The sequence below is a fragment of the Ursus arctos genome, unplaced genomic scaffold (genome assembly GCF_023065955.2).
Source record: "Ursus arctos isolate Adak ecotype North America unplaced genomic scaffold, UrsArc2.0 scaffold_26, whole genome shotgun sequence".
Taxonomy (NCBI): Eukaryota; Metazoa; Chordata; class Mammalia; order Carnivora; family Ursidae; genus Ursus; species Ursus arctos.
The window spans coordinates 27,839,367-27,862,812 of record NW_026622941.1 but is presented as its reverse complement, the minus strand read 5'-3'; the positions used below and the strand labels follow the sequence as shown (position 1 = coordinate 27,862,812).

Below are 23,446 nucleotides of genomic sequence, written 5' to 3'. Positions count from 1 at the left end.
AAGAAAGATGAAGGGAATGAGGAATTTGTAGAAGAAAACAAATAGCCAACAGAAAGGATAAATTTTAACTTAGAAATGTAATTTAAAATATGAGTCCGTTTTGAAGGAATGATAATGCTGGACCTTGGATAGATGGGCAGATACTACTTTTGGGAGTGTAAATTGCGACACACTTTCTGGAAAGCATTTTGACAATTTATGTTAAAAAAACATAAAAACGTTCATACACCTTTATTGACCAATTTATTCCAGTTTTGATTTGAAGTATTTCAGTAGTCTTAATTTTGCCTTGGAGAACTTCTCTCACTTTAAGTTTTCCTTTTATTTGGACAGTAATGTATTCAGTAACCGTGCTAACAGTTATTCATTTACATTGCCCTGTTTTATAAGTATTTCTTTGTAATTTCAGTCCTACAAGATTATCAATTTTGCCCCCAGTTTACTTCGGATCATAGTCTCTGATCATGTGGAATTCCCAGTACGCCAGGCAGGTGAGTAGGTTTTTCATCCTTTATAAAATTATTTATATCTGTGATTTCTTTAAAAAACAGGAAGCACACATAAAGTATTTCAAATGGCTTAAAAACTCACTTTCTTTTTCCCTGGCAACTTGGAGGTAGATACTCAGCCTGACATCTTTCCTAGCTTTCCCTCTCCTTCTCTCCTTTTTACCTACCGATTTCTCGCTTCTGTAACTTTGCCAGTTTCCCCCTTGGCTTTCACAATTTTAATGGCCTAATCTCCGTAATTTTTTATGATTCCTGGTGGCCCACCCTTTGGTCCATAGATGAAGACTGTGAGTTTACGTATGTGGATTTGAGCTCCATTCGTAAGTCGGACCATGGAGGTAATATGTGCGCAGATATTCCTAAACACATGTTTGGGGAACAGGACTTTTGTTTTATTTTATTTTATTTATTTATTTTTTTTTCTTAAAGATTTTTTGTTTATTCATTTGACAGAGAGAGACAGCCAGCGAGAGAGGGAACACAAGCAGGGGGAGTGGGAAAGGAAGAAGCAGGCTTCCAGCGGAGGAGCCTGATGTGGGGCTCGATCCCAGAATGCCGGGATCACGCCCTGAGCCGAAGGCAGGCGCTTAACGACTGAGCCACCCAGGCGCCCCAGGACTTTTGTTTTAAACATGAGATTTACTTTCATGTCTGTGGGACCTTATGGTAGTTCAATGATGTTGGGCCTTCCTCTTTTTGCCTTTTTAATGAGCTGGTCATTAGAGCCCAGAAGGTAAAAAATCAAGAAAGTTTTGGAGTGTCATGAGTCCTGAAAAGATAGTAATTTCAAGACAAAGGGAGTAAAATGACAAATGCTAATTTAAAAAGTAGAAATTTAAAAACTCTTTTTTAAAAAATTAGGTCACTTGATATATACTCATTATAAATAATTTGGGCAATACAGAAAAACACAAAGATGAAAGTAAAAAAAAAAATTACCCGATATTCATTGCTCAGAAATGGCCGTCATTAACATTAGGTGAACATTAGTCTTTGCAGGTTCAGGTAGAAAGAGAGAACAGTTTTATACAGATAGGATTGTACTCCACATGCTGATAAAAGTATTTAATTTGCCTTGAACATAACAACAACAAAAAGGTAAGGAATCATTGGCTTTGGGAAAATACTTGTAGCAATATATATGATTTCCTGAAAGATCCCTTTGTTAAGACAACCGATGGAAAAACCTACATGTTGCAATTGTTTGTTACTTTAATAAGGTAAGTCTTATAGGCTTTAATAAGAAGACTTCTTTGTAGATTTTTTTGAAACTGTAACTTTCAGTTGTTTAAGCTTTGTTTTATGAAATAGGGCTGTTCTGAAATCACATTTTGCTGAATGGAAACTATTTTAATAATCTAAGTGTTTAAAGGGCCATTGTGGAGTGTCTGTGAAGCTTTGTAGAAATAGTATTTTTAAAGATCTTAAAGCAGTTTATTGATTTAGTATGTCTTCTTTACATGACATATAAACATTACAAAAACTCATTGGATTGCCTTGATTACATCCCCACAGATAGCTGCTGTCAGCTTTGGTGCAAGGTTCTCCAATTCCTTTTTTCTTATAGATAAGATGGTTTTAAAATGTAACAAAAATCTGTTTTTATATTACATGGTGGTTTTTTTTTTTTTTTTTTTTTTTTAACATATAATGTATTATTTGTTTCAGGGGTTCTACATGGTATTTTATAACTTTTTTCTTCCATTGGACAATATACCCTTGGGGGGCTGTTCCATATCCGTATATATGCATATACATGTACTTTATTCTTTATAACAATTGTTCATTATTTCTTTGTGCAGAACTACTATAGTTTATTTAAATAATTTGGTATTGATGGATATTTCCTTCACTGTCCATTTTTGTTATCATTGTTGATAGAGGCAAAGCTATAATCAGGATCCTTGGACATTTATCTCTGGATACTTGTGGGAATATTTTCATAGAATAAATGATAAGAAATGGGGATGCTGGGTCAATGGATATTAACGATATTAACATTTAGAATTTTGAATCTTCTCACCAAGTTGCTTTTGCTTACTTTTTGTATCAACCCTGCTATAATGCTAGGTTCCTCATATCCTCTATACAACTTTGAATCTTAATAACTTAGATAACTAAGTTTTGATATGAAATGTAAATAGCACTTGTAGGCAATTTTTCTTCATAATTTATGTAGATTTCAAATCTGTTAGTTATAGGACAGAGTTTATCTTGGTGGTTAATTTTTTAATAGAACAGTTTTCTCTCTTAGAGCATCCATTTTATCATTGAATCTGAAATACACAGTATAAAATTCTACATTGTATCTATCCTAAACTTATAAATTTTCTGTCCTATTTAATGTATTATTAAAATACAAAGATGCCCCAAAAACCATATGGCGACACCCAGACAGGTAATTTATCATTTTATCTTGACATTTAAAAAAGAATGGTGTGATCTTTGCTTTTAAAAAAAAGTCAGCCTGCATAAAACTGTAAACAAATTATGCTAATATTTAGTGGAAAGACATAGTTCTGCAGAATATTCAATTCTTGATTTCTTGGCTTGTTAGCAATCCTAAAATATTCCTGCTACCATCAATCGAGCTCATTAGTGAGTGTCCCTTATTACCTTACTGTGAAGAAATAGGAAAAAAAATGTAATATTTTGATATTGGCAAGCAAAACAAAATAAATTTAGATGTTCTGTTATTTTCCTTTTGAGATATTAAGATCCATAATAACATTATTAATATTATTATGTAATGTACAGAGAAAGGAGCCCATCTTAAATTTAGTATAGTTATGATTAAGAATCTCTCAGGTGACTTTGTTTCTAGTTTTTTACTCCTTGCCTGTGGGGAGACCCTCTAATATATGTAAACCTAGTTTCAGAAATGTAGTTTCTTTAGTACATTTTGGAGTTGTTATGAGCAGAAAAGTAGTTTGAACTTAAAGGTGGTAGTTGAGGTGCACATGGCTGGCCCAGTCGATAGAGCATGTGACTCTTGATCTCAGGGTTATAAGTTTGAGCCCCACGTTCGGTGTGGAGATTGCTTAAAAATAAAATCTTTTAAAAAAAGGATTAAAAAGTAAATACATAAAAGTGGTAGTTGAGGGTTGGGTGTTACATTAGACCTGATGAAGTCATTATTGTTGACTGATGTGGGGACCCTCATTTGAAAAATAGCATGGGTTCTGTTTTGTGCAAGTTGCTTGATTTTTGTTCTGACTTTTTGTATATATTTTTAAAAGATGGGTAAGGAGGGATGTAAAAATTCAGCTTTATAGCCAAATTATTCACAAATTCTTTAAGGTTAACCTTGTTCTAGAATATAGACCCTAGAAAAAACTGGAAAGATGCCTCTGATCAGTCCAGAAGCATTACAAGAAACTCTTTCATTAAAGCTCATGTGTCTTATATGTAGGAAGCTCCTTGGCTCTTACTCAGAATCTGTATAATCTTGTTTTGGATATAATTTACATACACTATTCAGTTTCTTAGCCTTTAACGGATTAAACCAATAAGAGAGAGAGGGTCTACCAAATTACAATGAAAAATGGAAAAGCTTAGAAACATCAACTCAGAAAGCACAGCATTGTGCTTCAGTGAGTTCTCACTGGCATCCTTTTCCCGTTGAGGTTATGGGATCGACTGACCTGTGTAGTTGTGAGTCTGGATCCAGAGCATAGGGCTTAAGTGATGATTTGTTGTGCTTGAGAAGGAGAGAACTGTGTGTATGCTTTAGAAGGTAAAATTTAAACTTAAGATGCTTGGAATGGTGGATTTTGCAGAAAAAGTTTAATAATTTCCATATGACTGGATTAAGACGATATTTGTGTTTTGTTAGCTCTGGCAAATGGTTAGATAGATCACTGTAATTAAATGATTAAAGGGAGGTTTTTAGATTATTGATAGTTCAAATTATCTTTGGTACTTTTTCTTCATTATTCTTAGCAATCCATGATTATCCATAAGAGAAATTAATACTCTCCTATTAACTTAATGTAAGTTCAATTTTATCTTAACTAATTGAGGATTTATTTAATTTTTAAAAAAGATTTTATTTATCTGAGAGAGAGAGCATGTGTGTGTGAGCACAAAGTGGGGAGGGAGAGGGACAAGCAGACTCTTCACTGAGCATGGAGCTCAATGGGGGGCTCAGTCTCAGGACCCTGAGATCATGACCTGAGCTGAAATCAAGAGTCAGATGCTTAACCAACTAAGCCACCCAGGTGCCTCTAATTGAGGATTTATTTTACTTTATTCTGTTTTTTTAAGAACTTTTTTTAAAAAAAGATTTTACTTATTTGAGAGAGAGAGGGAGAGCGTGCACAAGTTGGGGGTGTGTAGAGGCAGAGAAAAAAGCAGGCTCCCTGCCCAGCTGGGAGGCTCACATGGGGCTCAATCCCAGGACCCTGAGACCTTGGCCTGAGCCGAAGGCAGACGCTCAACTGACTGAGCCACCCAGGAGCCCTGAGGATTTATTTTAACATACACAAACTAGTGTGCCTTTCATGCAGGCCATCTTGTATGGTGCCCAATAAAAAAATATTTTTTAGTGGTAAAATTAATGGTATTTAATGACTGTATTATAAATAAGTCCACAATTTTACCATGTCTCTATCTTGCTGTTTGTCAAGTTCATAATTTCATTACATTTCAGTTGTATTATAGCCAGTGTAGAACATGTTGGTTTATTCTGTGTCATGTAATGCTTCTGTGAACCAGTTTAGTTTTATGTAAAATTGGGTTGAAGGTGAGGTGGGGGAAGAAGGGAGAGGAGAAACTCAAGGGAAGAAAGTTAAAATGCTTTGCAGATCCTATCTCTTCATTCTTATATATTATGTATATGAATGTATCTGGTGTTATAAATAAGCATTTATTTACATTCAGTGTTCATTTGGGATAGTTAGAAAGTTTCACATTGCCTATCAAAACCCTATCTGAAGTATGTCAGCTTGTTTCTTTCAGAAGCCTTTTCTAACTATTGAAGACGGTTAAACAGAATAGGAACAAAATTATTTTGTATTTTGATAGAAATAAGCAGATAAGAAATTTCCTGAGATGTTACAAGGATATTTGAAGGTTGATGTCTTTTTCCCTATTCTTTTATTTACAAGTGGTAAATATTTCAGAAGGGTAGGACAGAAATTAGTGCTATTTCAACTATGGTGGTGCAGGATAGTGGCCAGTGAAAGAAGATAAACAAGAAAAGCCGTGTACATGAAGGATGGTGGGATGTCACCTGTTGTGGACTCAGCTTTAGGCATCAGGGGCAGTATGGTCTTTATGCTATCAAAATACAGATAGTAGAGTTTCATTTAGACTACCTTATGTTTAGTCTGAGGATATATACTTGATTCCTAAATCATTTTTCTGTCCTGTAAGCTCTGAAGCTTGATTTAATGAAATGTTTTCTGCTTAGATTTGCTTTACTAGCTCAAGAGAAACTTTAAATTCTTGTACATTTTCCGTTCCCCATTTGGCAATTTATAATTGTAAGATTTTTCCATTTTTGTGGAGTGTCATGTTTAGCAGTGAAGGGCTTAGCCTTTCCTGCTCTGTAAAGCTGAGTTACAGCCATCTTTTCAATACTGCTACATTAGCATTTTTTCCCCCTCTACCTTAGCTGCCATTTACTTGAAGAACATGGTGACACAGTACTGGCCTGACCGAGAACCTCCACCAGGAGAAGCAGTATTTCCATTCAACATTCATGAAAATGATCGCCAGCAAATACGTGATAACATTGTGGAAGGAATAATTCGGTCTCCAGATTTAGTGAGGTACATTATGCTATATATGAATAGTAGGAAACACAGAATGTTTGGATGGGAGAGGTTGGATTTAATCATCAGCCTCAAGTTTGTATTTCTGAAGAGGAAAAGTAATGAAGGTGGGCACTCAAAAAATATTGTTTTACTTGTCTTTGCAACTGTAATTCTTTACCTCAGATCATTTTGGAAAAGATTTAGTTGCCCTAAGTTGCCAAAAAAGAGTTAAGGCTAAAAAATTTAACTAAAATCATGTAAATCCCTGCTATTTAAATAACCTATGTTCTTAGTTATGATCTCTTTACTTTTTACCATCTGCTCCGTCCCCAACCCTCCCCCGTACAGGGAAATGGACTCCTGGGAGTTTTACCTACCACTTTTCTTTATACTTTACCTATCTTTTCATTCATTTTTTTTTTTAATGAACTGAGTATCTTTTTCTTTGGAGAAGACAGGGTGGAGTAGGTATAAGCTGGAAGACTGCCTCCGGTTTTTAAAATTCAGGTTAGATGCTAGAGAGCAGCCCTGTCCAGTAGACCTTTCTGTGATGATGGAGATCTGTATCCACCCTGTCCAATATTTAGCCACGTGACATACGTGGCTGTTGAGTACCTGAAATGTGGCTACTATAACTGAGGAACCAAATTTGTCGTCTAATTTTGGTCAAAGTGTGCATGTAATGCTAGCGGCTTCCCCTCTTGCACAGAAGTGCTGCAGAGTCATTAACAGTTTGCAGTTTTAAAATAAGAAACACAAATTCTTTTCCATGTGAGCTCGTAATTAGATTTCTGTTGAAAATGGAGGAGGGAAAGAGGTGAAACTGAGGTAGGGGAATGAAATTGTTTAATGTCAAGAGATGAGATAACACTTTGTCCCTGAGTGTCTAATGTACATTATGTCATAAGCAGTAGGAATAGGGAAGAAAGTGTGAGGGGAACAGCGAGGAAGGAGAGCAAACATTGACCTCCTCTTCGTGTAGTTCCTTTGTTAGTTAAGAGGAGAAAAGACCCATTATTCTCAGTGGGTGCCCGCATGCCAACCTGGCAATGGCTCCCCTACGGTCGCATCGTGTGTCCGTGTCTTGTCAAAATCTTTACACTTAAAGTCCCTCTGAATCTTGCGTTGCTTCTGCATGGTAACGTCTGAAAGGACGGCTGCTCATAGCCATTTTTTGCTTGCTTGGAATAAGAAGGGACTAGGAGGACTCCTGAAGATGAAATTTGAGAAAATGAGAAGTTTCAGTTGTATTGCACACAAATATGACATATTTACTGTTTAGGCACAACTGCTGGGGCACAAGAGAAGACCTTTATCTTTATCATGAGACAGTTGCTTCTTGTATGTCTTGAAGGCTTAATTGTAATCACTCTTGAAGAACTATTCTCAAAGTTTATTTAAAAGTATGCCAAAGGAAATTTTTCAAATGGATTTGGTAACATAAAGAGAAGGCATTATTTTGTGTGTTTCATTTCAGCAATTGAATTATTAGCCAACTGAACACACAATTTTTTTTTTTTTTTTGGCATTGTGGAATCCTAATTTAGTCAGGTTCATTTTCTGACCATTTGCAAATGACCATATAAGGACATATTGATAGTTTGTTGAAGAGAAATTTTTTCCTCTTTTTTTTTTTTTTTCCAATCCCAATTATAGTAGGGAACCCATTGAGGAAGTGGTTACTGACATAAACGTTATGAGATCACATCTTTTATAAACTTTGTGGTTTTATTAAAGAGCAGTCTCTCTGTTTTAGGTCTTTCTTTTTGTTTTTGTCTTCATTTCTTTGCGAATAACAGCTTTCTTCTTCAAGAATTTCCAGCTAATATGGTTTCTTATTCTGAAGGACAAAATTACCGTCTTAGGAAGCTTTGATAGGAGCAGCATACCGTGTGGGCTATTAACTGATAATAGATGGTTCAGGCTCACACAAATGCTTGCCACTGTTATGGCAGCCTCCGTTTTACCTACTTTGACTATTTTTAGGCTAAGTTTTCCGGTTGTAATGACACAATACTTTTGTTTTGTTTCCCCCTTAGGATACAGTAACTAAAATACAAAAGGTTTAACAAGCTGGGAAATTTTGCAGAGCTGTGGTGGAGTCATTCTTTCTTTTTTCTTTTTTTTTTTTTTGGAAATTTTTAAATGAATTTTTATTTTTAAATTTTTTCCCCTAAAGCTGTATTTAGGATAATCCCATTTGAAAGTTTTCGTTCATTGTAGGAAATTCCCCATTCTGTTTATTTTCAGGAAGTGGAGCTGCTGAGGAGGTTTTTCTTTGTAGGACTGTTCTTTTTCCCTGCCCGAGATATGTAACTATGTGATATAGGTAAATAGGGGTTAGAGTGCTTTTGTGTAAGACATTAGAGGTGTTTGAAACCTGATATTTATAACTACTTAGATTTTGGACTTTTTTCCCCCCACCTTATAGAGTCCAGTTAACAATGTGTCTCCGTGCCATCATTAAATACGATTTCCCTGGTCACTGGCCAGCGGTAGTCGACAAGATAGACTATTACTTGCAATCACAGAGCAGTGGAAGCTGGCTTGGCAGTTTATTATGTCTGTATCAACTGGTGAAGACATATGAGTAAGTTGATTTCTATTGGCTGACGACACCAGCCTTGTGTTACTTAGAAAGAATTAAATTGCATAGAGAGGTGTGCTGTATGGGTGTTCTGCAGAATCAGGTTAGTTTGGGAAATGTTGGGTTAAGCACAAACCTGTTTATTTACTATAGTTATTCAGAGAACCTTTAATCTGCTAAAGTACATTGCTAATCTCTAAGGCAGTGATAAGATATGCAGAGTGTCTTGAATTTATTGGCCAGTTTCAGAGGCCCATTTATTAACAGCTTTCCTTGGAAACTCATACAGAAGTACCCTAATATTTGAGTTCTTCAAGTGAGCACATTATTAAGTAAACCAAACATGTAACTTTTTGGATGCAAGATAGAAAATGTTAAAGTTTCCTTGCTAGTGATGTTCTTTTCCATAAAAGTTGCTGGGGAGGTAAGAGACTAGTGAGTGTCACATTTAACAGCACTGCTTTCTGGTTTCCAGGAGGGTTGCTCCTTACGCATGCAGAGTCCCGTAGTTTTCTTTTAAAAAACTAGTTAGTTCAGACTCTGTAGAGTTTTTAGAAGATATTTGAGATCTGGAGAAATTGAAGTAACCTAACAGCACCTAAGTTTGCAAACTATTTTTAACATTTCAATTTAGCATATGATAAGAAGAAAGTTTTCCCCCTACATTATTTGTTATATGATAGGAATGTCTATTTAAACAAGCATATCAACTTGTATTTTATAGGAAGAATTGTGGTATGATGAAAATTAAGTAGTGGAAAAAATCACTTAGGAAATTTGCAAAATAGTCTAGAATTCTTTGAAATCAATTTAACCCTTTCTAGAAAGATTTTGGGTTTCTCTGCCTAAAAGAGAGATGTGCTCTTTCAGAATTTCTTCCAAGTTTATTCTGATCCAAACAAAAAATGTAAGCCATTGTTTGGAATGCTTTTGTTTTGTTAGCTTTATCTAGTTAAAAAAAATGTTTTCATTCATTATTTATAGCTCTTTTGTAGGGGGAGAAATTATTTTTTTCTCTTTTTGTCTTTGCTCATGTAGATATAAGAAAGCAGAGGAAAGAGAGCCTCTTATAGCAGCAATGCAAATATTTCTGCCTCGTATTCAGCAACAAATCATGCAGCTCCTTCCTGATTCCTCGCATTATTCTGTTTTACTACAAAAGCAGATTCTGAAAATCTTCTATGCACTTGTTCAGGTAAGTTTCTGTTGCAGAAGATAAATATGGGACCTTGTATTTTTGACATATGGAAAGTGCTTAATAAGTGTAAGTTATTGTTAAAAGTTATTATATATTCTCACATGTATTTCTTTAAAAAAATCCTATGGGAGAACAAGCTCACAGAGATTACCTTAATTGTCCAAATTGATCTTCGTGGCAGAGCTGAGATTCACTGATGGTGCCTTTCACTCCAGTGTCTGAAGTGCTGGGTGAGGAAGAACCGGAGTAATTAACTGCCTCAGATTGCTTGACTTATCTGTCAGTAGCATTCTGCCTGTTGCTAAGTTAGGATTATAAAGGAGAAGAGGAAGGAAAAGAAGAGGGTCCCTCTTTTACTGGGAAATCATACTGATGACAGTTTCTTTGTAATTTGACCCAATTTAGAGCTAACAAAGAAGGTTTAGTACCTCACTTTCCTTCATTTAAAATATTTCCTTTTCTTATCTGAAAGCTATCAAGAATATTAATATGAGAGTCTAAAAAATAATTAGCAGAGGACAGAGATGGAATGTTTTAAGTATAAAAATATTTAAAATTTAATCCTTGAAAGATTTGGATAAATTATTTAGATGTGGGTGGAGGAAGAATAATTGTTGTCAGTCTATAAAGTGTTTGATGATGAATGAGTCAGACCTCTGTTACATGCTTTTTTATTAGATCAGTCACATAAGAGGGTCGTGTTGTCAAGCTAGAGAGCTCGGGAGCCAAGACGGTTGGTTTTATTCTTGGCTTCGTGTCACTTTAAGTACTTTTGTAGTGTTTCAGAATATTTCGCTTCAATAAAGATTTATATTTTTAGACTCCTCTTTTAAACTTTTTTAAAAAAAGATTTATTTATTTTAGAGAGGGAGAGAGAGAAAGCGTGGGGGGAAGGGGCAGGAGGGGGAGGCAACAGACTCTGCCCTCAGCATGGAGTCCAATGGGAGGCTTGATCTCAGGATCCTGAGATCAAGACCTGAGTTGGAAACCAAGAGTAGGACGCTCAACTGACTGTACCACCCAGCGCCCCTGATCTTTTAAACTTTTAATAGAGAATGGTCTGAGGTAATTTTTTTTTTCAGTTTAGCAGGGAGAAAGAAGGGGGGAGGAAGTAAATCTGAGGAGAGAAGAAACTAGAGTACTAGGAAACTATATTCCACCCCCCTGCCCCCTACCCTTTTTTAAAAGTAATAGGGAAGGAAGATACATGGTGCCTTTGGCTTTTTATTAAAGCACTGTTCAGAAATTTTCCTGGGGACAATCACTTTACTCAGAGGCAAACATTTTTTATTCAGTGAGATGTTTTGCTATTAGATATAGTAATATCCCATTTATACAGAGGCTAGATAATCCCTTTCCCATCGGGAGAAGCATAGTAGGATTCAGGAAGTAAGACAGGCTCATGAAATAATTTTCCTAACGCCTCCACCTCTGTTTGATTTCCTAAGAGGGCAAAACCTAAAATGTTTTCTCTCAACATATGCTGCTACAAACCTAAAAACCAGTGCAGAACCTCAACATTTTTAATCGTTTTTGTGATCTATTATATGCTACCAAAGTAATATGCTCCCTCTGGGAATCCTGGAAGCAAAAATTTAGGCAGCTTCAAGAGGCACGATACAATAATAATGTAAGTAAAAAGTTAATGTCTGGTAATTTAGGAAGAGGCAGAAAAGTTTGTTTTAAAAAGTATGATACAATTAAAATGACTTTGTGTAAGTAGCATTTATTAAATGTTTACTGTGTACAAGACACATGGATATTCCATACATACTTCAGAATTCAGTTTGTCCAGAAGTGAACTCCTCGTCCCTCACCCACTAACCTGGAATCTGTTCCTCCTCTGCTCCCTGTCTCAAGCCCAAACAACTCCCCATTGCACTTAAACTGGGAACTTCTTAACATAGTCTCTAAAACCCTTCATCTCTCCACCTTATCTTTTACCATTCTTACCTTCGTACTTCACACTCTGGCCATACTGGAATTCTTTCAGCTTCACGAACAGGTCACGCCTTCTCTCATTCTGAGCCTCTGAAATTCTGTCTGGAACACTCTTGTCCTTTATGGCTGGCCAATTCGTGCTCTTTCTCCAGGTCTCAGCTTGTGCGTCACTTCTAGAAAGATGTCCCTGATACTACCAGCCTGGATGAGGCAATCCTCGTGTGTGTGTCTTTAACAATATTGTACCGTTTTTGTCTGTATTGTATCATACGATATTATAATTCCTTGTTCGTATGTGTGTTTTTCCCAACTAGTGTGTAAGCTTTGTGAGGACAGAGACTGTGCCTCTTACTTGTTGTTATGTCCTTAGCATGTAGCAGGTTTTGAACTTTATGGAGCAGAGGCCTTGTGTCTTACGGGAGTGTAACTCACAGTGTAGCAGGGAGACCCACAGTAGTGCGCTAGTCGTGATGTGATGCTGCTGTGTAGAGAAAGTAACCTTTATGAGGTAAAGATTTTCATTAAAATGGTTAAAATGAGTTCTCACTACAAAAGGTAATTATAGGAGGTGTTGACCTTATTTTAGTAATCATTTCACTATATATATGTGTGTGTGTGTGTACGTGTGTGTATCAGATTATCACATTGTATATTTTACACTCACACAATGTTATATGTCAATGGTATCTCAATAAAGCTGGGAAAAAAGTGGTTAAAATGAAAAGCTTGACACACAAAGGGGTAAATGGTAAAAGTCACTTTTCTAGAATCTCATGCTGAATAAATGAAACTTTACTGTATTAGTTTTTTTTTTTTTTTTTATTTAAACAAGTAGCCTAGAGAAATACTTCATGGCATGCATATTTCTAGATTTTCAGAATTTTAATTTATTTGCATATGCTTACAGACCTATTTTAAGTTAAATTTTAGGTTAAACCATATGAGATTACTGTTTTCATCATCAAATGTTAGCCATTTCGTATATTTCAGCCTTTGACTATAGATGAAATTGCTGGCTCTTTTGGAGGGGAGGAATTACTGTTTGATGGTGGTGTTCTTCTGTTTTCAGTATGCATTGCCTCTTCAACTGGTGAATAACCAAACCATGACGGCGTGGATGGAGATCTTTCGAACTATTATTGACAGGACGGTTCCTCCTGTAAGAAAGGGCTTCTTGTTGAGAAAAATTGTTTATTGGGTTTGGGATATTTGTGGTAGACCGATTTATTATCCCGGCTTGCTATTTGGAAAAAAATTACTATTGTAATAAGAATAGTAATACATACTAATTTTTATAAAGTTCAGATAAGCAAAAATGATAAAATAATTATATTTAATACTACTAAAGATGATAAAAACCATTTTTAAAACTTGGTATTTATTCTTTTGTCCTTTTTTTCCCTCTGGGTCTATATACAGCCACATTTTATTTATAAAAATGGCATATGTAGATCCGGTTTTGAAATTTTCACTTAAAATCTCTTACAAATATTTTTTATGCTGTCATTTTTGTGGAGTGTTTCATTTGCTGGACATTTGGGTGGCTTTAGGGTGTTGGTGTTGTAACTGTAAGGATGTAGTTAAATCTTTATGCACATACATGATTATTTTCTTTGGATAAACTCCTAGAAGTGTTTAGGGCTTTGACGGATCTTGTAAAGTGCTCTCTAGAAACATTGCTCTGGCTTATGCTTTAATAAATAGGGACTGAGACTGTCTGTTACATTAAATTCTAAGTTTGCCAGTTTGATAGGTGAAAGATGGTGTCTCGTTTTTATCTGTAATAACAATGATGCTATATGTCACTTATCAAATTAACTCTAACTATTCAGAATAACTACATTAAATTACATAGTTTTAAATTTAAGCTTGTCTTCAAATGTGCAGTATTCTTTCTTTTATCTGTATCTTGGGACAAATTATCCTGAGGTTTACTTTATATACAAAATACACAGAACTTAGGGAACAGATCGGTGAATTTTGACAAACACACACCTGTGTTACTATTACCCGGATCAAGATGTAAAACCTTTCTGTCATCTCAGAGTTTCCTCAAGGGACATGGTGTCTTGTATTTTGTTTTCCACTTATTTAGGCCTTTTGAAGATAGGAGATAAATGTGAACAACAGCATTAGTTAGTTGAAATTTACTTTGCTTATTTAATTCCTACCTAGCAATCCGTAAGTAAGAATTTGCATTTGCAATCTAAACTCACATTTAATATTATTTAATCTGTAACAAGATTTATTCTGCTTTTGCTTTTCGCATGAACCCTTTTATTCAGAAATTTAATCTGGGTGTTTCTGTCCTCTTAGGAGACTCTGCAGATTGATGAGGATGATAGACCGGAATTAGTCTGGTGGAAGTGTAAGAAATGGGCACTGCATATCGTAGCTCGTCTCTTCGAACGGTAATTCTGTTTATTAGATTTACGATCTTATGCTCAATACCTCAGTATTATATCCAGTGCTGGATAGGCCCCTTAATGCTCCACAGTAGATCATTATTTGTGGCTTTAAAAGCCATAGTGGGCAAGAAAAAACAGTCACCCTGTGTTTTAAGGTAGGCTTAACTGTGGTTGTTGGCTTTGAGATCATAATGATGTGGACAGTCTTCTCTGGATCCTTCTGTCTTCTGTGGAAAAAGAATGGAGACATGACATTGTGTAGCTCCTTGGAAATATGTAGGAATCATACAAGAAGGTGCATGGCTCCTCAGCTCCATAGGAAAGTTAGTCAAATTTAATTGTAGAAACATTTATTTAAAAAAGGTCAGATAATAACATTTTTATTTGTACTATGTGCCCTTTAGAAACTCTTGCTTAAGTAGGTGGAAGCTTCTGTCTGAAATTTTAAGTATGGCCCAGAATCTAAGTACAAACTTATCCTGATTTCATCTTGGGGCTTGTGGGAAAGAGGAAAGTGTTAGTTTTCTGCCCAGATAGAATAGATCTTTCAACAAGGGACTGTATTGAAACTAGTGAGCATGCTTTGTTTTAAAAATTTGTAGTATTTAAACATTTTCTCTTTGTATTTTAAGATATGGAAGCCCAGGAAATGTCACAAAAGAATACTTCGAATTTTCTGAATTCTTTTTGAAAACCTATGCAGTGGGAATTCAGCAGGTAATAAATGTATGCTTTTTAAGTGGAAGGACAGTTATTATTGAAAGTAGTTAAGTCATTTCTATCCATTTTAAAGTAGGTTATAAACATATTAATATATTATATGTTTATAGGGGATGAAATGGCAGCTCTAGGAACCGAATACAGTGCAATCAGCCCTAGAACCAAATGTGCTAGGGCAGCTTCCTTCTAAACTCCTAAATGCTAGACTCAAACCTTTTAAATTTGTTGATACTGATGTTGCAGTGACCAGTGCTTGAATTGGGTTTTTCTGTTAACTCTCGGACCTCTTATGGGTTTCTTATTCTCTGTTCCTTCGATCCTCATCTCTTTGTTCGAAGCTTTTGTATCAGAAGATTTATGTAATGAATTGATCTATTTCAAGAGGGGTGGAGCTCAGAAGTTAAGACCTTCAGCTGAGAACTTACACATTTTTGTGGAAGTTTGGGAACCATTTTGTACAGTGAAAATTTGTTCTTGAGAAATAATCCAAGTTGGTATTAATATTTAAAACCTACAAAGGACATTTGGGTGTGAAGAGTGGTTGACCTGTATTGCCATTTAATCACATTTTTGTTTATATTTCAACACATGAAGTTTAATAACTATTCCAGCACTGGTTGTGTTGAGACCACAGTGAGGAAGCAAAGATTAAACAAACATAGTAAAGCCGTTAATGATATAGAGGGTGTTTCTAGATTTTTATAAATCTGTGCATATTAGTCTTCTTTATTGTCAGTGATACCAAGTTAAATACTTCAACCCTGTCATCGTAGATGGAATACTTCCTTTTATGGATGATCATTTCTAAAAAGTACCTCACAACAATTCAGGAAAGCTGTGGCTATAATTTTCTCACAAATTATTTTGTTGGCCCACAAGGAGGTCTGTAGTGCAAATCAGTGAATAATGAATGAAATGGTCTGTTCAGCCATTCTCTATGGAAACTGGGATAATCAGGAAGCAGATCAGCTCTGTCTTCCGCCGTTTCCACGGCTGTTACACTCATGAAGCATCCTAAAGTCGATGCCGTCTTGAAGTGTGCCCAGCCTGGTTTTTCTGGTGCCACGTAAACACGTGTATGTCGCTGTACGTACATATGCTTTCAGATTTCATGGCCTTTCATCCATGTCATAAACTATTTGTACCTTGGTTACTTAACGTATATATTCCTAGTATTTAAAAATTGTTGTCTTATGAGAAACTGTTCTCCCCTTCACCGTTGTTTCTCCTCTCCCACCACCTCCGCTTGTGGAAGCCACAGCTGTCTTAGGAAGAACCACGTGCAGTAGCGTCCGCTTGTAGCTTGCGTCGCAGAAAGGGCAGCTAGGCGATGGCAGCCCTGCTGACACCTTGAATAAACCTGAATTTTTATGTAACTTGAACTGAATTCATGTTCTTTTTTTTTTTTAAAAGATTTTATTTGTTTATTTGGCAGAGATAGAGACAGCCAGCGAGAGAGGGAACACAAGCAGGGGGAGTAGGAGAGGAAGAAGCAGGCTCATAGCAGAGGAGCCTGATGTGGGGCTCGATCCCAGGACTCTGGGATCACGCCCTGAGCCGAAGGCAGATGCTTAACCACTGTGCCACCCAGGCGCCCCTGAATTCGTGTTATGAGTTTATAAATTCTGTGCATGTTTTGAAAGAACTCTTTAATCAGCACTTCAGTTTTAAGCTTGCTATAGTGACGTGCTCTGGGAGCAGGAGCTGGAAGATTTGGACTTTGTTGTACTGCTACCTCTGATGGAGGGTCCTAGGGACAGTCACAGCTTGGGCGTGGTTCCTTCCTCATGAACAGTTTTTTTTTTTTCTTAAATAAGACTTAAAAAAAATAACTTTTCAGTTTTGTATTATGTTTACAAAGACTTTCTGTGGTCTGAGACTATAAAATAAAATTCTTCAATATTTTGTTTTTTCTTTCTTTTTTTTTTAAGATTTTATTTATTTATTTGAGAGAGAGAGTGAGAGAGCACAAACAGGGGAAGCGGCAGAGGGAGAAGCAGGCTCCCCGCTGATCAGGGAGCCCAGTGATGTGGGACTTGATCCCATGACCTGAGCTGAAGGCAGACTCTTAACCGACAGAGTCACCCAGGCCCCCCTTCAATATTTTCTTCTACGCATCCTATGCTTTTATTTTTTTGTTGACGTTGCTGAAATAGCTCCCCATCTGGAATTAATTTTGGTGTGGAGTTTAGTTAGGGAGCCGACTCCCCCCCCCCCCCCGACAGAGCTAATCTGTTGTCCTGATATTGTTTTTTGGATAACTTACCATTTCTCTTCCAATTTGAAATGTAACTTTATCAACTATTACAATCTGTTTATGGTGTCTCTTGCTGTGTGGATGTTTTCAGTGTTCACTTAGTGAAGTCTGTTACTACTTCTTTGAACAGAAATCTTATTTGAAGAACTTAGTTACGTGAAATACAGCGTAGACTTACCCTGAATAGTCCCCTAGGTTAGAAGTGGGACAAATGGCTGGAAGTTACAGTGAGACACCCTTCAGTTCAATATAACGTGGACCTCTCTAATAATTAAAACAGTCCACGAGTTTTCTCACAAAACGTTGATTTCCCCCCAAATCTGTTTATTTTTATCTCTATGGATTCTGGGTTTTATGTCATGCTTAAAATGCCCTCCCCTTAACCTTAAAATTATTTCTGTTCTCCTGTACTTTCTTTTCCTCTTTTCCTGTAGGTACTACTAAAAATTTTAGACCAATATAGACAGAAAGAGTATGTAGCCCCCCGCGTTCTTCAGCAAGCATTCAACTATCTTAATCAAGGGATTGTTCATTCTGTTACCTGGAAGCAGATGAAGCCACACATACAGGTTAGTGTCAGGGAATAGCTCTCCAAGCTTGTTCTCTGGTTAAGTTAGGTTTTCCAGACAAAGTAAGTTACTAATCCTATATTATATATTTAATATATTTTTATTTCCATGAATAATTTCAAATGCGTACAGTCTTATATCTGATATGATGGGCTTGGAAATTTAAGTATTTGAGAAGAGTGAAGCCTTCAGGTTTAATAGTTTTAAGACCTGGATTCAGTTGGTCTTACTTGGAGTCTCATTTAACCTCAGTTTCTCTTGTGTTCAGTCCGATAATGTTTTCCTAGCCTTCTTATCTAAAGGTTGCTAGGCTCAAATGTGGTATTTTACGTGATAACATTTTGAAAAGAGTCACCAAGGCTCTACTAAGGTAGCATTATTTTGCAGGAAATGAAACAAGATCATTTTCTTTTGTAGGTGTGAGCTAACAAGGTTTTTATCTCTCTTTGGGGATTAAGTTCGAAGTTATCTGTTTTTAAATCAGTTGTTAACTTAAAGATAGAATTCAATGTCATTATTTAATTAAAGAACAAATGAGAATGAAAAATTATTGGCTATTAATAAATTCTTATTTGCATTTAGATAATTTTGGGTAATTCAAAGATGTTAGGAACTGAATTCTTTTTTCCCCTCTCTCAAACTAAGAATTCTTAACGTTTTGTAATCTCTATGATAGTATCTAAAAAGAAAAATAAATTCTTTTACTTTGCCTTTGGTGTCCAGGATAGAATTTGTTTAGTGTTGCCTTATTACTGGTCTTATAAATATAATCTTTTTTTTCTATTTTCTGTGGACATCTTAATATTTGTCTAATCCCCTTGATCAAATAGTGATAGTTTCTTTGCAATTAATAAAGATATTGATTTCATTTTATATACTATGCTGTTATAAATTAAGAGTGGATTTTTTTTCTTTACTTGATGCCTTTGGCCTTATTTTTTATATTGCTGTAATGTAGGAATAAGAAAAGTCCAATTCCTCGGTTGAATTTTTTCTCCTAGAATTTTATTAGGAATAAGTGAGAAGAGATGATCCTATTTTTGCATCTGTAGTTATTACAGCACAAACAGGCTTAGTAGGGCTTTAGCAGCAGTGTGCATAGAGGCTATTAGATACGATTTTTTTTCCCACCCGAAATCTATATTTCTAGAGTAGGAAATTTTTTTTTTTTTTTTTTTAAAGATTTTATTTATTTATGTGACAGAGAGACAGCCAGTGAGAGAGGGAACACAGCAGGGGAGAGGGAGAGGAAGAAGCAGGCTCACAGCAGAGGAGCCTGATGTGGGGCTCGATCCCGGTACGCCGGGATCACGCCCTGAGCCGAAGGCAGACGCTTTAACGACTGCGCTACCCAGGCGCCCCAAGAGTAGGAAATTTTTTAAGAATGGAAGAGGAAAAGAAATTTTAATATTGCTGGTACATTGACATTTAGGACCAAAATGGAAATGTAAAAATTCACAATAAGAAACACTATAGTAAATAAAACCTTGGCTTGATATTTATTTTTCTTCCTTAAAGAATTAAGGTGTGTTTAATATTGATTTGTTAGTAAAACTTTATTATCTCTGCTATTGCTTCAAAGAATAGCATTTCCATTCATCTCTTTCCCTATACTTTTAATCAGTTATTGTTTAAAAGCAATCTTAAGTTTAATTCTTTCTCCCCCACGCCCCTAGGCTCTTGCTTTCCTGCTTTCCCCTCAGCCAGTGCAAGCTTAACACAAAGATTAATGTAACAGTCTGGAAAGCTAACATCATAAATACCGTAAATACATTATAAATATTCCTCAAATTTGAATAGCCCATAGCCATTTGTTGTTTTGTTTTGTTTTTTTCTCTTCTTAGAATATCTCTGAAGATGTCATTTTTTCTGTGATGTGTTATAAAGATGAGGATGAAGAGCTGTGGCAAGAAGATCCGTATGAGTACATAAGAATGAAATTTGGTAATCGAGATGATTTTATTCCTCATCAGTTCCTGGATATGTAGAATAGTATAACTAAATTTATATTTTTAAGCAGATTTTATTACTTGGTTACATTCCCAAAGTTCTGCGTTGCCTGATAAAGCCTGAAACTCAGGAGAGGTTGATGTTCTGTTGAGCCAATGTACTTGAGACCTTCGCGTGTAGATGATGGAACGCTGTCTTGTTCATCCGTCTTAGGGGTGCCGAAGCAGTCATGGAGCCACCTACAATTTTTTCTGTTGTGACGCTGATCTGGAGGGGTCATCCCTTTCTGTACCTTTTGGGATACCCATTTGTAGATTGGGTTGTTCTTAGTCTGGGAGATTATTTGGATTTCTGCATATTTTGGGAGCACCCCAGTTTAGTATGCCTCTTTATCTTGGTGGCTAAGTATTCCACAAGAGAGTGAGAATATCACTGCATGGCCCCGTTCTCTGGAGGAAACTTTTTGCTTGGATCTTTCTGGAAGTTACTGAACTGTGTAGGTTGCTTTAGTTCATTCCCTTTTATCCCCAGTTTAAACTAATTGCTCCATGGAACCGTCACTTCATATAGCAGAATGTTACTTGTGTACCTCTGTTTGTCCTGCAACTTAGTGCTATTTGAGGGCAGGGACTTTATCTTGTTTATTTGCTTTATTTTGCATTCTCCATCCCTTCTCCATCTCTCCATTCCTCTACTAGTGCTTGGCTCTAGTCTGCCTTCCATAGATGTTGAAATAAATAATTGATAAAACTAGCACTGCCCCAGGCATGTCAAAGATAGTGACAACGCAGTGCTTTTTCCCTTGTTGGGCCAGGTTACCTGGCTACTTGAGTTAAGCCTGCTGGTAGGGATGCTAGATGATGGGTTATGTTGTTTTTACAGTGCTTTGTATTTAGTATCATTTGGTTCAGAGGGCCTCTTCTCTTGGAGACAAAGTACCAGAGAAGCAAATGAAGGAGAAACAATATTTACCATCTGCCTTATCCCTCTGTTCTAGTTTCCTTTTGAAAATCATTTCACATATGCTGGATTTATTATTTCCCCTTCCTAATGACTTTGTTTTCCTGGGAGCAGAATGATTAGCCAGTCTTTCTTCTACTTTCTTTCTTTGTTTTTATTTGTTTATTTATTTATATTAACACATAATGTATTATTTGTTTCAGGGGTACAGGTCTGTGATTCATCAGTCTTCCACAATTCACAGTGCTCCCGTAGCACATACCCTCCCCAGTGTCCATCACCCAACCACCCTATCCCTCCCACCCCCCTCCACCCAACCCTCACTTTGTTTCCTGAGATTAAGAGTCTCTTATGGTTTGTCTCCCTCTCTAGTTTCATCTTGTTTCCTTTTTTCTTCTCTTCCCCTATGATCCTCTGCCTTGTTTCTGAGATTCTTTCTTCTGTTTTCAAGGTGTTCTTTTAGTGTTTAGTTTTCCTGTAATACCTGTGTGTTTCTGTGATGGCGGGAGTATTTGTTTAGTGTTCAGAAAGCTACCATGATTTCACTTCCTCTTTGTGTCAAATAAGATAGTATCTCAGTTTTTAGAAATATAATAATAAAGAGCTGTGAGTGTTGACAGAATTGACATTTTTACTTTTGGATAACTATAGGAAAGAACAGTTACACAGTTATGTAGTTTTCTTTTTATATTTTTGCCATTTATAGTTATTTATATGAACGAAGTAGTCTTATCTAAATGCATTGACATTAATAATGTTTTTAGATTTGGAGAGCTCAGGCTCTTGATGTTAAGATAGTGCGGGCGCAATTCTGTCGTGGCCACTTACTCATTGTGTGACTGTGGGCAAATTCCTTAGCCTCTCTGACATGCACTATTTTCAGCTATAAAATCAGCAATACTAATGGTGTTGGGAGGATTGAGTGGGATAACACATGTAACTAACTTCCTTAACTGCTCAGAGGAGAATATTAGATGTTTGTAGCATCTTCGCATAGTGCCTGCCAAAGAGTAAGTGCCTGGCACAGTGGGTGATTTCCTGAGTGTGGTGTCTGGCACTCGATACATATTAGTTATTAGTATTATTACATTTGTATTTTATATTTTGGCAAAGACTTAGATTTGGTTTTATTTTTATATTTAAATATGGACGTATGAGATACTTTACAAATATCTGCCTGTTCTGAAATTTGTGAAAGTTCTCATGATGTTCAGTGGTGTGTTTTAAATATGTATATTCAATAAATAGCCACTGAATCCCTGCTGAATCTGCCTGTTGACAGAGCCAAGCACTGGCCTAGTAGTCCCCCAAGGCTTTTACACTTGTGGTTTCCTTTGTTGGGAGAGCTTCATCTTTAGATTTCCATGTAGAGTTTGCTCCCTCCTTCATTCAGTTTCTGCTTAAGTGTTACCCCAACAGAGAATTAAAGAGACACTATATTTGAACTAGCACTCCATATAACTCCATAGAACTTCACTCTCTTTCTCCTTATCCTATTGTACCTATTATGTATGTATGTGTATAATCTGTCTCTCTCTCTCACCTTGTGAGTTCTGTGAGAACTCTTTTTGTTTGATCTTTGTATCCCCAGAACCTTGACCAGTGCCAGGCACATAGTAAGCACTAAATAAACTTTTGTCCTCAGTGAAACAGATATGCCTAATATATATTGTTCTCTTTAATATGATTGTTTAAAAGGACAACATACGGAGCTTGAGAAATAATTGTTGTGTACGGGAGCACTGATGACATATCCTTAGCCTTTTCCTGCTGTAAACCAGTGTCCTGTGTTTTATTTTTTGTTTTGGAATAGTGGTCAGTCGGGTTCAAAATCTATAATAAGTAATTATATTTTTATTAATGTGGTTTAACCTTTTAAAATCCTAGATATATTTGAAGATTATGCTTCTCCCACCACAGCAGCCCAGACTCTCTTGTATACTGCTGCAAAGAAAAGAAAAGAGGTATATAGTTATTCTTTTTAAATCCAAAATTGAAAGATGGACTGTGTTGATTTGACACTAGTTATACCCCCTACTATTTGAAAAATTATACTATTCGTTATAATCTATCACTTGAATATTTTCCTGTCCTAGTTAGGGAAAAGGGTTGTTTTCTTAATTATAATTGCTTGATAAAACACAATAAAATGGCTTTAGTTTTGCAAATTTGTATATCGTACTTAACACTATAGTAATAAGGCTGTGGAAGGTCACATAGACTAAAATGGATTCTTCTGTTTCTCTAGGTGTTGCCCAAAATGATGGCATTTTGTTATCAAATCCTAACAGACCCAAACTTTGACCCAAGGAAGAAAGATGGCGCCCTGCATGTGATTGGTTCCCTGGCTGATATTTTATTGAAGGTCAAGCTACTCATAATATTATTTACTTAAGCACAGGCAAATGAGAGAATATGAAAGTTGTGAATAATTTAAAACTTGTGACTGCTTCTGCATAATTGAGTTGACTGTAAACATCCTTTTTTGTGTCACCTGTTTCTTTAATTAATTTTTTAATTAATTAAAAAACAGTTTTTCAGTGTGAAACTATTGCCATATGAAAAAAGGATACAAAATGACTAGTGTT

The 23,446-nt window shown here is 36.1% G+C and overlaps 1 protein-coding gene across 3 annotated transcripts in view; it reads left to right on the top strand.

Annotated features, from left to right (window-relative positions):
* IPO8 (importin 8) overlaps positions 1-23,446 on the top strand; it is a 71,212-nt gene that overhangs the window by 5,513 nt on the left and 42,253 nt on the right. For all 3 annotated transcript variants that reach the window (XM_026502172.3, XM_044385572.3, XM_044385573.3), the window contains 11 exons: positions 410-491; positions 6,127-6,283; positions 8,700-8,858; positions 9,894-10,050; positions 13,064-13,153; positions 14,311-14,405; positions 15,035-15,119; positions 17,814-17,948; positions 19,793-19,892; positions 22,746-22,822; positions 23,107-23,223. In XM_026502172.3, coding sequence (XP_026357957.1) covers positions 410-491; positions 6,127-6,283; positions 8,700-8,858; positions 9,894-10,050; positions 13,064-13,153; positions 14,311-14,405; positions 15,035-15,119; positions 17,814-17,948; positions 19,793-19,892; positions 22,746-22,822; positions 23,107-23,223 — 1,254 coding nt within the window. The remainder of the gene's footprint in view (positions 1-409; positions 492-6,126; positions 6,284-8,699; positions 8,859-9,893; positions 10,051-13,063; positions 13,154-14,310; positions 14,406-15,034; positions 15,120-17,813; positions 17,949-19,792; positions 19,893-22,745; positions 22,823-23,106; positions 23,224-23,446) is intronic.